Source organism: Berghia stephanieae, chromosome 9 (assembly GCF_034508935.2).
Source record: "Berghia stephanieae isolate SIO BIC M18660-M18661 chromosome 9, UCSD_Bste_1.3, whole genome shotgun sequence".
In the NCBI taxonomy this organism is placed as follows: Eukaryota; Metazoa; Mollusca; class Gastropoda; order Nudibranchia; family Aeolidiidae; genus Berghia; species Berghia stephanieae.
The window spans coordinates 29890023-29907027 of NC_088368.1; the positions used below are offsets into that span (position 1 = coordinate 29890023).

Here is a 17005-nt window from a genome sequence, read left to right on the forward strand (position 1 = left end):
AGGTGCGCGCAAATTTATCTGGCCTGCCCATGGCGGCCAGTCTGTGGATCGAACTATTAATTTTGACATTACTCGAGAGAAAGAAAAGTGGGGGTAAAGTGAGCCTAAAACTAAAAATGAATTTCTCAAACTAAAATGAGCTGAACACCACGGGTGAAGTGAGAGACAGTTGGATAGTAAGTGGGCCGTCAGAACGCTAATTCAATCTTGTAATATAGCTGTATTATGCAATATCTATCAGATCAGATTACAAATATTTAAAAAATTGTCGAATCGAATACAATGCTATATCTTGTTTAATTGACGATAATGGATGAAAAGAAAGTCTGTTGACATATTAAAAGGTGTTGAATCATGACCTAAACCATGTTTTTATTTGGTGACAAACGTATTCTTCCGATTGGACAGATAAAATTAAACGAGTTCACTCAAATGGCTATATTTTTTAAATCATTAAAATCCGAGAGGAAATGTATTATAAACTGAATTTATGTCAGTTAAGCTAAACGAATGATACTTTTGCAATTACAATCCAATTTGCCACTTCATTGATAAAAGACAATCTGTACAAACCGGTAAATGGCCGATCAAAATGCTCTGGCAAGGCAATTACCAAGGTCAAATTAAGGAGCGATCATTATGTCTAGCAGATATTCTAAATAATCATTTGAGTCAACGGATGGTAGAACTACCCTTAATTTGATAAAGGGTTGCAAGTCAATCGTTTATCAATCTGTGAAAAGGTTTGTAGATTTTTAGATTTGTCAGTGATTGGCCCACTGGCAAAAATTTTACATGTTCACCTCCAACCCTATTTTTTAAAGAATACATATTCAAATACACACACGTACACACACACACACACACATGCAAAGAGAAAGAGAGAGATTGATTGAGAGAGAGAGAGAGAGAGAGAGAGAGAGAGAGAGAGAGAGAGAGAGATAGATAGATAGATAGATAGATAGAGAGAGAGAGAGAGAGAGAGAGAGAGAGAGAGAGAGAGAGAGAGAGAGAGATGGGCAATGAAAACAAGATGGATCGTAACAATAAAAATAATATCCCCTTTTCTACAATAACATTCTTGTATAAGCCAAACAAGTTACCACGGTACGATTATTGTAACCAAGATTATTGTACAATGGCATCAATAAAACAATCTGACAACCCTGACCCCAGCCAGCAAAAACTGGGCGATTTATAATACAAGGCAAATAAAAAAAAAAAATAATAATAATACTGAAAAGACCCCCCCCCCCCAAAAAAAAAAGAGACCAAAAAAACCCCAAAAACAAACGGTGGGGGGGGGGGGAGTGGGTAAATGAATAGTGAAAAGTGACTTGTCTTCAATATAACTAGCCTAACAAGCGACACGTCTCGTGCTCGATGTTAAATGTTGCTGTTGTCTAGGGACCCATTTTAGAGCGCTTTGAGCCAGTTTAGCGTATAATGCTCTAGATAAAAGCTCACGTTAAAAAAAAACAAAAAAAAAAAAAACAAAACAAAAACAAACAAACAAACAAACAAAACAATGGGAACATAATTTGTCTGCTAGAGTACCACAAACACAACTCACTTTTCACTTTATTTTTGGTCATCGTCGTATTTGTATTATGGCGTAATTTTTAGGGATGTGTCAAGCTATAAGTTAAGGAAGGCTACGGTCTGGTCTGGGTCCGATCATTGCCTTTGCAATCTTATATAGCCCGCAGAACTGCCTACTCGAAATTTTAAAAATTCGTAGTTTCCAAGGGGGAAAAAACAACAACAAAAAAACAAATTTTAAAATCTTTAGAAAAAAACAAAAACAATTTGCCTTCAGCATGATCCAAAAACGGCTCAAAGTCCTAAGTATAGGTTCGTCGGAATTAAAGTTTTCTTCTCGACAAGATGTATTGAATCAATGAGGCGTTTGCAGTTCTGTAGCTTGAGCCAAAAAAGAAATTCGTATTTCTACGAATCTTTCGTAGTACTACGCAGGTCTGAGACTAGGACCTGTATTTTGACGTCATGTTTAGATTTCGTACACCACCTAGTAGTGCTCAAGGAAACAAGAGATTTCATTGGTTAAACCACAAAATCCAACTCACCATTCATTTTCTTTTGGTGGTTGTCGCCTTGTTTAATGACGTAATTTTTTTTTGGCCAATGTCAGGCTATGAATTTACGAAGATGATCCGAAGTGTTCATTCGTAGCCATCGTTAACTTATAGCCTGACACTGACTGGTCTTTTGACGTCATTATTTTGGTTTTTGCACCGCCTAGCGAGTTGTCGTGAGTAGTGATCATGGAAACAAGTTCTCCCATTGGTTGAACAATTGAATACAACTCACGATTTGTTTTCTTTTGTGGTCAAAGACTGGTCTTTTGATGTAATTTTTGGTCAGTGTCAGGCTATAAGTTAACGATGGCTATGGTGACACTGACCAAAAAATGACGTCAAAAGACAAGTCTTTGGCCATAAAAGAAAACAAATCTTGAGTTGTATTCAATAGGTGAACCAATAGGAATCACTTGTTTCCTTGATCTCTACTTACAACTCACGAAACGGTCCAAAATCCTATAAAATGACGTCAAACTATAAGTCCTAGTGGGTTCTAGCGTAAGACTCTAAGTTAACGATGGCGATAGTCCTAGCCATCGTTAACTTATAGCTTGACACTGACCAAAAAATAACGTCAAAAGACAAGTCTTTGGCCGCAAAAGAAAGCAAATCGTGAGTTGAATTCAATAGTTCAACCAATGGAATCACTAGTTTCCTTGAGCTCTACTAACGACAACTCGCTAGACGCTGCACAAACCTAAAAAATTACGTCAAACTAAAAGTCCGAGAGGGTTCTAGTGTCAGGCTCTATGTTAACGATGGCTACGGTTCAGTACAATGGACAAACATGTGTATTACGTTGAAAAAGGTCAATATTTCGAATGAGGGTTTGCAATTTGAAAAAAAATTCAGCGTGACTGATCTACAGACAAGATTTGAAATCTGTAGGCCGGACAAGCCTTCTAAAGCACCTTGTCATCACCCATACCATCATCATCATCATCATCATCATCATCATCATCATGCATCACCATCATCATCATCATCATCATCATCATCATCATCATCATCATCATCAACAACAACAACAACAACGATATAAACAATACTTATAACAACAACAACAACAAAGTCACCTACCCAACCTGTACTAATAACAACAATAATGTCACAATGATAACAACAAGATCTATCTCCAACAACAACAAACCAAAGAAAAGAAACCAACCCTCCTAAAAAAAAAACCCCATCCATCCAACCAATCTCCCACCGTCATCGCGTTACAATATTAGCTTTACACCTATCACACAACACAAACACACACACACACACACACACACACACACACACACACACAAAAATATACATAACCACACGGACGCACGCCCGCACGCGCACACTCACAAACACAACTTCCACTCCCATGAGACCTTTATTTTTTTTAAACTCTGCCCCCATCCGAGACTAACGACCATTTCGTATCAATTTCGCCAAATCACATTAATAAAAAAGGTTCGTGTCTTTCTTAAACAGGCAATCATAATTTGTGAAAACACTCTCAAAGAAAACACCACATTCTCAATTGTTCTAGATACCAATATCTTTTATGTTTCTTTGATATAATAGAGGAATTTGTAAAGGCTTATTATTCTACCCCTCTCCCTATAATATAGTAACGGGTAATGATATCATGTTTACAATCATAATCTGTTTTGTTTTGTTTATTTTTAAGGGTTTTACGGCGTTTGCAACACATTTAGGTTATATCAGCGCCAGTAAAAAGGAAGAAAAAGGGATCGTAACAAGTTCTAGAATTACAATTAAAGCACCCAAGAGAAAGTAAGACAAAGGGGAACTGGGAACAAATAGGGATCAGATGTAGATTCCAAGAGATGACCACCAATGTACTTAGCTTGAGATCACCTATAAGTCTCATCCAGACACAAGCACAAAATCCAACAAAGAGGAATACACTCAGATGCTTACATTATACATTAAAAATAACAAATACAATAATACATAAGAGAGATGATTTACAAGGAAAAAAATAACATCTCTCTAAAAATAACTAGGCATTTGACTGTTTCCCTCCCAGCCAGGACTCCGGCCAGGGCCAGGACAAAACCAAGTAATCTCATTCCAAGACAAAGACAGAAAGCATGTTGGAAAACAGACATAGGGGGATAGAAGACACAGTATGGACCCCCCTGCCCGCTATGGGAGGTTAGGATCCCCACCCAGAATCATAATCTGTGACGTCAATGGATCCCTAGCCAACAGCAACACTTAACATGTAGGACAAGACATAACAACGCCTATTAGGCGATATTACAATTTTTCGGACATAGACAACGCTATTAACGGTCAGGTAATCATTTCACACCTGAGTAAGTTGAGAGAATGTGAGAAAAGAGCCTTTTCCAAGGTGCAACTATGCACCGCTCAGAACGAGACTCGAACCCCGGAAATTCCGATTCGAAAGCGAGTGGCATGCCACAAGAACACATAGCCGCACAAGTTTAAAATTCCCTCTGCGACAGGAAAAAAATAGGACCGAGCTCTCAATTATCGTAATGTTAAAACCCAATTCATTGTCTTTGTAAGGAACCAAACCCACTAACTTTCGAATCATAGGCGTGTGGATTAGTTACTCCTTTCGCATGTCGATAAGTTCACAACAACAAATAATCCGGCAGAATTTGTCTAAAAATAGATGAAGTGGCAGCTGAATGTGACCGCCACCCAAAATTACCTCCTCTACCAAAATATTCCCTACATTACCCAGGAGACCCCAGTCAATTTTCCTCCCATCTCCCCATTTAACAAGTCTGGAATAAACGACAGGAATTGATCGCCTCTCCTGGAATAAGAGTCAATTTGTCAACTCTTGACTTTCTGGATCGTTGCTATCCCATAGTCATGAGTGTTATGTGTGTTATGTCATGGTTTATGATGCTATCTCATGGTTATCTGACTGATATCTCATGAGATTTGATGATATTATCTCAGATTTGAGGTTGCAATCTGACATCGATACTTTATCGGTTGTTGTAATAAGCCAAGACTAGATAAGAGATAAGATGAAGATTATTGATTCGTTACTTTGTTCGCTGGCTTCTCTTCTTCATGAGAGGCTAAGCTTCGAGATGATATCTCATAGGGATAGTCATATCTGATATTTATGGCACATTGCCAAGGGTGCACCTCCATGACCGGTGATATCTCATAATAATGGTTGTAATGATACCTTTGTCCAGGTTGCACCCCAATGATTCTTTGCGATATCTTACAGTGATGGGTCACTGTTATTCATGGTTGTAACAATCACACTACCCGGGGTGTATCTTCGTGATTCTAGGTGATATCTCAAAATAATGGTTGTAATAATCCCCCATTGTCCACGGTGCGTCTCCATGACTTCTGGTGTTATCTCATAACAATGGTTGTAATGATTCCCTAGTTCAGGGTGCACCTCCTTGGTTCTTAGTGATATCTTACAGTCTAACAGGTTTCTGATATTTGTGGTTGTAATAATTATATTGCCCAGGGTGTACCTCCGCCATGTATATGTAATATATCATAATAATTGTTGAAATAATCCCCTTAATCAGGGTGCACCTCCATGATTCTTGGTGTATCTTACAGCGATGGCTTTTTTGATATTCATGGTTGTAATAATCTCATTGTCCAGGGAGATATTCCATGGTCCTGGCATTTATGGTTGCAATATTCATATTGTATAAGGTACTTTTCCCTAGCTCTTGGTGAACTCTCATAGTGATGGATTTTTGATATTCATAGTTGTAACAATATCATTATCCAGGGCGCTATTCCATGATTTTAGGTAATTTCTAAAAGTCATGACCTTTCTAATACTCATGATTGTAATCATCCAATTGTCCAAGGCTCTATTCCGTAGTCCTGATATTTATGGTTGTAGTATTCACATTGTCTAGAGTCTAAGGTGCTTTTTCGTGATTATGGTTGATATATTGTAAAGATTGTCTTCCAGATATCATGATAGTAGTAATAATTTGATTGACCAGAGTGCTGTTCCATGGTTCTGGGTGATATCTTACAGTGACGGGATTTCTGATATTCATGATTCTCAAAATTCAGTGTACGATGCCTTGGTTTTAAGTGATTTTGATGCTATTGATGATTCATGGCTGTTATTATCACATTAGCGGCATATATAATATTATAGCAAATGAAATCAGTTAAATAATTTATACAACTGGTAGCATAAAGTAACCAAACGAATTGGAGATACGATGCCAGTTATAGATTTAATCTTTTATAATGTTTTTTTTTTGGGTAGATTGCTTCTGATTATAGCAAAAACTGTGATTTCTTGAAATGTCAAAATAAAAGCAGAACTATTCTTTATGTAAAACCATTAAAGAAATATTGGTTGTCACATTCATCATGCCTACTCTCAAACGAACTACTATGACAGAGATTAGATTTTGTAACAAAAACCAAAAGGCATTAATAACACAATCTGACAACTCTAAGTGCGGTTTTTAAAAAACTCACCACCCCCCCCCCCCCCCAAAAAAAAAAAAAAGCACACGCATACAATAAAAAAAAAACAACAAAAAACACAAGCCAAGCGACTAGCGTAGACCTTAAAAACTTGAAAACGAAAGGACAAATTGGTAATGGCGTTACGACGATGGTAAACGGATGTGGGAATATAATGGACGTAATTTAAAAAGAACTTTGAGTTGATGTTCAAAGGAGACAGCGAAATGGAGCTTTTTTAACAAAAAGGCACTGAACTCGTGACAGCTTGTAGCAAGAAAGTCAAGTACTGCAGTTAATGCAGAAAGTATTCATACATACAAAACGAGTTGGTTTTTTTTTTTTTTTTGCTTTTGTTTTAAATTGACCTAACTTCTTATCTTCTAAGGGAACTGGACCACACCTACAGACATATTGACCACGGAGCCCAGCATGAGTCTATCGCAGTTTCTCCAGGTTGATCGCTACCAGTTGGACAGGACACGTATCCATTAAGGACTTTCCTCCAAATCTGATGTAAATCCAGCAAAAAAAAAAAAAAAAACACTTCCAAATCATCAGCGATTACTGTTACAAATCGATTTTTGTGCCTATTAATTACAACACCACAGACTAGCGGGCAGTCAGCCCACTCTGCGGCGTCTCCTAATAACAACCCACGTCCTGAAAAAAAAATCATCATTAATTTTAGGAGAGCGTGTAAACTTTTCCGGTTGACCGATTATCGATCAGTGATTTATTGATTGAATGATCTGCTCTCGCATCGAACGGATCAAACAAAGACTGCGTGTTGACAAACATCAAATATCATCGCTGTGCTCACCCTTCAATGATTGCGTGGAAGGGTTGTCGAGTAGACATTGGATTCTTGACACTTCTCTCTCTCTCTCTCTCTCTCTCTCTCTCTCTCTCTCTCTCTCTTTCTTTCTTTCTCTTTCTTTCTCTCTCTCTCTCTCTCTCTCTCTCTCTCTCTCTCACACACACACATAACATTGGAGAAGACAATGGATTCTTGACACTTCTCTCTCTCTCTCTCTCTCTCTCTCTCTCTCTCTCTCTCTCTCTCTCTCTCTGTGTGTGTGTGTGTGTGTGTGTGTGTCTCTTCTCTCTCTCTCTCTCTCACACACACACACACATAACATATACATAAACTCTTTATCTCCTTTCCTCTCCACTTTCCTTTCCCTTTAACTACTGCTTTTTCTCCTCCTCCACCATCACCATTTTATGATAATATTAGACGCTTGTGTAATGCTATCAATATCAAATCATTTCAAAGCACTTAAGACAACAAAAACAAAACAAAACAAGCAAACAAACAAAACCAAAAACAAAACCCCAAAAATAGGCCTTCCGCGCGGCATCGTGCGATGCCGTTGCCTAGGCATTCCATGAAGGGATATGGAAAATCCATCAAACGTCTAGTGTCAACAAGAATCACCCATGATGTCCAAAGTGAGCATATATTGGGGGTAAATAATCTTGCACAAGGAAAAAAATGTGAAAGTGTCTAAAGCCGGGCTCGAACAAGGTACCTTCAGGATCACGCTGCAATAATACGTTAACTACTCGGCCACTTCATTACTTAAATCTAGAAGAGCTCAAATTATTTTGAGACTGACCGTCATCCTGTCCCCAGAGTAACATTAGACAACAAGCCTCCGTTTCACGCTACAGAAAACGGGATTGGATTGGGTTCGGATCTACGAACCCATAGATAGTAAGCCCTTGGCTAAGAAGCTCACAACATTGCCATCCGGAAGTATAACGGACCAACACCCAAAACTATGTGTAACCATGAACTTTTATAGATAGTTCGAAGATGACGTCACACAGGTCTTTGTTATTGTTTTTTGCCCCCGCGTTTATGAGTAATGCTCAGTAAACTGTATTAACCAGACTATAAACGTTCATGGGTATACACAGTTTTGTGTGTTGGTCAGTTATACTTCCGGATGGCAATGTTATGAGCTTCTTAGCCAAGCGCATACTATCTATAGTCTGGTTAATACAGTTTAGAGAGAATTACTCATAAACACGGATGGCAAAAAACAATAACAAAGGCGGCCTGAGTGACGCCAACTTCGTGCTATCTATAACTGTTTTTAAAAATAAAGTGCTATCTGGTTGCAATTGGATTCAGTAGTCTGATGTCACGCGCCCGGCAACGGCGGCCATCTTGGTTCTAAACAAAGAAAATCATTACTTTTTATTCTTCATGCTGACTAGAACTGTTCATTCCCTTTTCATATGCCTTGTGATCAGAATGTGTAAAAGTCAATACATGATCAAATTGATGGGGTTTTTTTCCTCTGGATACGCGTTTAAGCTCGCCGGGGCTATATTTCATACGGCGTCCGCCATTGTTCCGATAGTTTAGAGCCAGTGTTACTAAGTTACCATACGTCATTAGGAAGGAAGTGACATTACGACTGTTGAAGACTATTCGTGGCGAGTTTGTATTCACGTAACAACTTTCATTTTTCATGTGACATAAGTTTGTAACCCAAGTTGGGGGGTGGGGGGGGGGGGGGGGGGGGCGAAGTGGCCGAGTGGTTAAGTCATTGCATTGTGACCCGGAAGGTCCCGGATTCGAGCCCGGCTTCAGGCACTTTCGTTTTTTTCCTTGGGCAGGGATTATTCACCCCCAAATTTGTTCACTTGGAAAACATTGGCGTTTGGCGTTCCTATTGACATCAGACACCATGTTTGATGAATTATCTATAATATTCATTCGTGGAATGTTTAGGCGATGTCGTGGCGGAAGGGCATAAGTTTTAATTTTTTTTTTTTAATTGAGCTTTTATATTGAGCAATATCCACTAAACGTGCTCAAAGCACTTTACAAGGGGTCCCTGTCCAACAGCAACACTTAACATGTAGGACGTGGCATGATGCCTGTTAGGTGATATTACAATTTTTTCGGACAGAAACAGCGCTGGTAACGGCCAGGTACTCGTTTTACATCGGACTACGGTGAGAGAATGTGAGTAAAGAGTCATTTCCAAAGACTAAACTATGCGCCGAGTGAGGCTCGAACCCAGGACCTCCCGATCCGGAAACGAGTGTCATACCACAAGTTAACATAGTCGCACTTTAAAAGTTTGTGTCCCACCGTCTCAAATCGGAATTATGTCGGAATGTCGGAATGCGATAGAAATTCATTTTTTTTTTTGCCACAGCTATGAAACTCGGGGTAAATTTTACACCTGAGTACAGGTGAGAGAATGTGAGTAAAGAGGACTCAACTATGCGCCAAGTGAGGCTCGAACCCTGGACCTTCTGATTCGAAAGCGAGTGTCATACCGCTAGACCATATTGCCGCTCGAGAAAATGTGGAAGAGAATGAATGTAGTTTCTTGAGATGTCAAAAACTGGACTTTCTCAATTCTCGTCATTTTAACTTTACTCTAAGGTTACTGACTTTGTATCCTGTTCACCACGATATAATTAATGGATGGGTCACATTATTATTGAATATAAATTAAATGTTGACTATATATCCTACATATTACCGTTGATTCACGTATCACGACCGACAAAAACCCACCGACAGCAGACAGTTGACAATAGTTAGCACTGGCAACCTAAACACAGAGCTGCTGTAAGTTAGGTCTAGTTAAAAAAAATAAAATAAAATAAAATAAACTTATCGAATTGCACATTGGCATTAATAATTGTGAATTGATTCAATGAATGACGTAGTGAAAACCCGACACCGCGATACACACACACACACACACTCTTTGAATTATTCAATTCACAATCACGTTCATTGGAAACTATTTCGAGACTCAAAAGGCTGTGACGTCACAATAATGTGTTTAACCCTTTCACATGTTTCTCGCCGGTATATACCGGCGACGCCTATTATTGTCCATTGTCACAACCAGATTTTGCAATACCTAATACAATAATATTAATATTATATAGTTTTAATGCGGGATTTTAATTTCGCAATCTGTTTTGGCAAATACAAGAGATTTCTCAGTGACGTTGTTATGTACATGTGCTGTAAACCATCGCCTCAATCCGTTATTAGCGAGTTAACGATTACATTCCCAACCGACAACGATCGACGAACGACAAAGGAAAAAAAAAAAACGAAGATCTGTCCGGAGATTCATCTTGGTTTTCTTCCTCCGTCTCAATCCGTTATTAGCGAGTTAACGGTTACGTTCCCAACCGACAACGATCGACGAACAACAATTAAAAAAACGAAGATATGTCCTAAGACTCATCTTCGTTTACTTCCTCGTCGTTCGTCGTTCGTTGTAGCTCGGGAACATAATCGTTAACTTTGCTTTTATGTGGAGATGCTGCTGTGTTAGACTGCTGCAAACGTGCATCGATGGGGTCTGAGGGAGTCAGCCGACTGCCCCCACTGTCAGGACACGCCAGAGACAGAAGACCACATAGCCTTGCATGCACTGCCCTGTGACAAGATTGGCGGGAGGTTTCGAGGCTGTCCTCAGCTGCGGCGAACAATTTAAAGTCTGGCTGGAGACTTCCTGCGTGAAGATGTAACCATTTGTTACTACTGCATATTGTGGTTACCCAGTAAACTTCCCTACTCTGGAAAAACACGTATTTAAAAATGTGACCTTCGCGAAAGTACCAGGTTTGTGACTTTTGGGGATTTTTTTTTTTTTGTTTGCCAAGATGAGGGTCATACAAATCGATCGATCGATCGAGAGAGAGAGAGAGAGAGAGAGAGAGAGAGAGAGAGAGACAGAGATAGAGAGACAGAGAGAGAGAGAGACAGAGAGAGAGACAGAGAGAGAGAGACAGAGAGAGAGACAGAGAGAGAAAGAGAGAGAGAGAGAGAGAGAGAGAGAGAGAGAGAGAGAGAGAGAGAGAGAGAGTGGCAATTACCTCCTGTGGCGGGACATCAAAGGAGACAGTTCTGAGATCCACCTTGGTGTATTCTTCAATGCAAGGCATGACGAAAAATATACCTGTAACAGGGATTGAGAAGACGTTGGTTATATGTACATATTTGGATAGCTATCAACGTGATAACAGAGATGATGATGATGATGATGATGATGATGATGATGATGATGATGATGATGATGATGGTGATGATGATGATGATGATGATGATGGTGATGATGGTAATGGTGATGATGATGATGATGATGATGATGATGATGATGATTGTATGATGTTGTTGTTGTTGTTGGAGGAGGTGGTGGTGGTGGTAGTGTTTATGATGCTTGTGGCGGTGGTGATTGTGGTAGTGATGTTGGTGGTGGTGGTGACGATGAATTGTTCCAATTTAGTGGGATTTTTAGAGGGCGGGGGGGGGGGGGGTAGAGGGGTTCTACACCCCCTTACATCCTCGGGTTGATATGCAATGGAACGAGTTGTATACGTACACTTATGAAAAAATAACGTATCTTCAAAACTACCTTGGTTAGAATCACTAAACTGTCAAATTAAGCTCAAAACGCTTTACGAAGCGTTCCGAGCAACACTTATAATGCAGGAAAAGCCATGACGAATGAGCGGTGCTACTACAACTTTTTAGACGGAGTCAACACTGTTACTGTTCAGGTACTCATTTTACCTGAGTACGATGAAAGAATGTAGGTAAAGGGCCTTCTACAAAGGACTCCAACTTGGTACCGCCTACGGAGAGACTCGAACCAGGGGCCTACAGTTCCGAAGAGGAGTGCCATGACACATGACTCGAGACTACTCAAACCTGGTGAAAAAAATAATGGAAGCCCCTCCAAAACTACCGAGGATTGAAACCCCCAACACCCTGGACGAAACGTGTAACCAAACCAAACAATAAAACCGACCCAATAACCATTTTCTCACCAACTATAGGAGAGTCGTCACATTCGTTACGATACAACCAACATTTTTCTTATTCAAATTTCTTTTGTACATCATAAAATTTAAAGAAAATGAACAGTGTGTTGTAGAGCATGTTTTACTACAGAAATTATTTATTGCAAGAATTTACTGCTATTGTGTTTGAGTGATAAAATATATATTTTTGTGTTAGTTAGGTGTGAAGATTTGGGGAAAATCCTGAAAATGGCTGGTAAGGAGAGAGATAAAGTCGGGGTCCCGATAGCTCAGTTGGTAGAGAACTCGCTTCATAAGCAAAGGGACCGAGCTCGAATTCCGGGTGCAGTAGAGATTTTTTCTGATCCCCCTGTCTACCCAGCAGTCATCGGGTAGCTGAGTCTGATAGATCTGGCGGAATACTTTGTGATAGACTAGCGTCCTATCCAAACGTTAGCAAGAAATTGCTATTGTCCGTTTCACGCTATAGAAACCGGGATATACTCCGGCTCCATGTGCCTATTATGGCTCTGAAGGAATAATAATAAAAAAAAAAAGAGAATAAAGTACATGTCGTTGTCACACAATAAACACCTGTAACATTTGACAACACTTCAGGCTGCCCCGACGAGAATATCAATAATCTGCTGCCATGACAACCGTCACGTGTTGCAACCCAAAACTTGGCGCAGGTTATCTTGTTGCCACAATAAAAATATTATCTGTCGATAGCTTGATTGTTTCATTGAATGTCTCAATTAATATCTCATTCAATGTCTCAGTATGCCTCAATTAATGTCTCGATAAATGTGTCAACAAAAACGAAACTCCATGTTAACAAAAGCATCGCCTAAGTTAAAAGTGATAAACAAAAATGAATATAACAGCTTCAATAAAAATTGAGCTTCAACAAAATACCGAACACAAAAGTTTTGGGCTCAAAACCCTTCTTAAGCCAAAAAACAATTTAAAAACCCCCAATAAAAACATATATCTTGTTCCAAGATTGTTTTATAGACAGGACGTAAAGATTATTTCTCTATCGTCGATCTGTTTGTTTTTTGGGTTTTTTAAAAGATGTTTCTATTGGGTTTTTTTTTGTTCTTAATGCTGTTGTTGGCTGAAGAAGGGTTTTGAATTCGAAATGTTCCGTGTTTGGGTTTGTGTTGTTTTTTTTTGTGGGTTTTTTGTTTTTGTTTTTTTTTTTTAAGCGGTTATATTAATTTGTGTTTATCACTTTCTTTATTTTTACAGTCCACAGCTGCAGCTTCTAGCAGCTTAGTATCACTATCACCATGGTGATTATGTTCGTTCATTATCAAATGATGACGTCGTACATAAGAGGTGGAAAGACAGAAATTTTAAGCATATTAAGGTGACAAGTGGTTGCAGAAAAAAAAAAACCAAAAAAAAACCCCCAAAAAAAACCCCAAAAAAACCCAAACGAAATAAATGATTTAGACTATCAACTACGGTCCGATTAATATTACAACTAGATAGTGATGTAAAAATTAACAAGAGATTAATAAAAAATAATAAAAAGGTTCGACAATATTGCCATGCAACGGAACTTGTTTGACAGCCGTTTTTTATCTTTAAAATCTACATATCATGCTTAGAATCGATATATATATATATATATATATATATATATATATATATATATATATATATATATATGTCATAAGTATTCTCATTAACTAGTGAATATCTTCCAATCGGCGTTGTTTTCGAAACGTCTTTAAGCGTTTGAGCGACTCCCATCTTTTAAATCGTTTTATACACGTTCATAGAAAGTAATGCTAAGCTGATAGAGACAATGAACTGTAAAAAAAAAAGTATTGAACAAAAAATGACTTTATCAGCTTAAAGTTTCAAGAACAAATAAAATGGAACATTTCGGGCTCATAAGCCTTCCTAGTCCAACAACAACAACAACAATAAACGAAAGAAAGAAAAAAATAATGGGGTAACGACGTCAAACAAAGATTTTAAAAGACCCTCAGAGCCAATAGGTCCATGGAGCCAGAGTTTATTTCGGTTTCATTAGCGTAAAACGGACAATAGCAATTGCTTGCTACCCTTTGGATAGGACGCCAGTCTATCACAAAGTACTTTCCGCCAAATCTAACAGACTCAGTTACCCATTCACTGATGAGTGGACAGAGGGGCGGGGGGGGGGGGCGGTGTCAGAAAAAAATCTCGACTGCACCCGAGATCGATCTCGGTCCCTTTGCGTGTGAAGCGAGTGCTCTACCAACTGAGCTATCGGGACCCCCGTTGTTGGGTAAAACAATAATGTAATTCTTTATCTAAATGACCAGAATTTCTGATCGTACCTGGTCCCTTAGCTCCACCTGGCAATAGCCTACCAAGCCTGAATATAACAGCCCTCTCATACTCCTGGACCACCTGAAATAGAAAAAGGGCAGAATAAGGTAAAAGGAGGGGTTGGGGGGGGGGGGGGGGGGGAGAGATAATTGAAATGAAGTACAGAAGACTTAGAGGAGATCTAATCTTACTTTACAAGATAGTATAAAAGATTAATAATATCGATTCCAGTATGTAGTTATGACGTCAACAAAGGGGGGGGGGGGGTCAAAATCTTTTAAATAAATAAAATAAATAATAGACTTCCCTTTATTCATCCCCAAGGGGAAATTTGTCTTTAGGGTCTATCCCAAGGGAAGACTGGAATAACCCAGGCGTCAGCCACAGTGCAGCGCCACAAAGTGAGCTAGGGCGAGGTGACTTGCTCAGTGCCACACAACGAGGCGGCTAATCGAACTCGATACCTTTTGGGTACGAAGCTAAGACCGTGCCGCTGAGCCACGCTGCCCCCAAGAGGGGTGATCAACTTTAACACGTCTAGATTTTTAAATTTCCAGAACCCACATAAGAACTAGTGGAGCACAAAATAGACGGTTGCATTATAGTGTCCGTTTCAATACCTATCTCAATAGGATTCAATAGTCGTAACGTCACTTCCTTCCTAATGACGCATGGTAACTTAGTAACACTGGCTCTAAACTATCGGAATCGCGCACGCCCGTATGAAATATTTCTCCGGCTAGCATAAAAACGCTTCCAGAGGAAAAAAACACATTAAAAAATGATCATGTTTTGACTTTTACACATTCTGATCAAAAGGCATATGAAAAGGGAATGAAAAGTTCTAGCCAGCATGAAGAACAAAAAGTAATGATTTTCTTTGTTTAGAGCCAAGATGGCCGCCGTTGCCTGGCGGCGTGACATCAGACTACTGAATCCAATTCCGCTTCGTTTGTATTTCCGTTTGTAGTTATTCCGGTTAGAATTTTAAGTAGCTTTGTTGCCATGGAAAATAAGAATGCGCCGAGCACTTTTTCTATCGCAATGATATTTTGTGGAAGAAAACATTCCTCAATCTACAATGCAATTTGAAATGGTCTAACTCGTATCCACGCACATCTTACCTTGGATCCATAAACGATTTCAAAATTTGTTAGACTTGTTTCTGTCATGAAAAATTATATCCTTTAAGCGCTCTTTATTTTGATGTCATGTAGACGTCTTCTCTTAGTTCAGTTAGTTTATTATAGGTTACATTATCATTTTCATCGTAATGGCAATTATCATAATCAACATTATCGTCGTCGTCATCATCATCATCATCATCATCATCATCATCATCATCATCATCATCATCATCATCATCATCATCATCATCATTACTTACCTTGATGGTGACGCACAAGGAGAAAGGCAGGAAGAGGACAACCAGAATGTAAGACAAGGCTGTCAGAATAATGGCGCAGCAACCACTCTCTGCCGCACTGTTGTTGGCTGGAAGGAGATCGGAGAGAAAGAATACCGTTATTATATATAATATTACGAATGAAAATGAATCTATAAAAATAGTTGTTTAGAATTTTAGGGAGGTAGTAGAACCTACATCAATAATACCTGCGTTATCTGTGGCGCCAAATAGAAAAAACAACAACAATTGCTTACAATCCCACAAATAAGACGCTAGTTTATCGCCAGTTTTTCCCCAACAACCGATCGACGAACAACGGGATTGGAAGTGACATTTAAAACAAAAACTATTACACCCGAATTCGATACTGACCCTTTTGCGTATAACTCCCTCCTTACAGATCATTTTCAGTATTTTCCCAAAATGGCAGGCTTTTCGGCAGAAAAAGTAATTCTTTAAATTTAAAAAAAGCTCTCTACAAAACAACTTTATGTCCTTATTAATCAAACAAAGATCATTCTTCAAAGTTTGTGATGTACAACATGAATCTGAATAAGAAAAAAAAATGTTTATTGTGTCGTAACAAATGTGACGATTTTGCTCTTGGTGGTCAGGAGAGAGTTAAAGCAACTCAAGTGCCAGTTAAGATATTAGAACATCCAAAACAACGAATTTTTGAATAAATATACCTTTCCAAGTCGATACCGTATATCTTTTCATATATATATATATATATATATTATATATATATATATATTATATATATCATCATTACCATCATCATCATCATCATCATCATCATCATCTTCATCATCATCTTCATCATCATCATCACCATTATCATCATCAATATCAACACAATCTTTATAACCTATTCACGCTGCATAGTTCGGGC

General features: G+C 38.8%; 1 protein-coding gene across 1 annotated transcript in view; it reads right to left on the reverse strand.

Annotated features, from left to right (window-relative positions):
• LOC144980026 (band 7 protein AGAP004871-like) overlaps window positions 1–17005 on the reverse strand; it is a 99890-nt gene that overhangs the window by 6838 nt on the left and 76047 nt on the right. Inside the window, exons 3-5 of the mRNA XM_078927482.1 lie at window positions 16090–16196; window positions 14711–14783; window positions 11445–11527 (exon numbers count right to left, since the gene is read on the reverse strand). Coding sequence (XP_078783608.1) covers window positions 11445–11527; window positions 14711–14783; window positions 16090–16196 — 263 coding nt within the window. The remainder of the gene's footprint in view (window positions 1–11444; window positions 11528–14710; window positions 14784–16089; window positions 16197–17005) is intronic.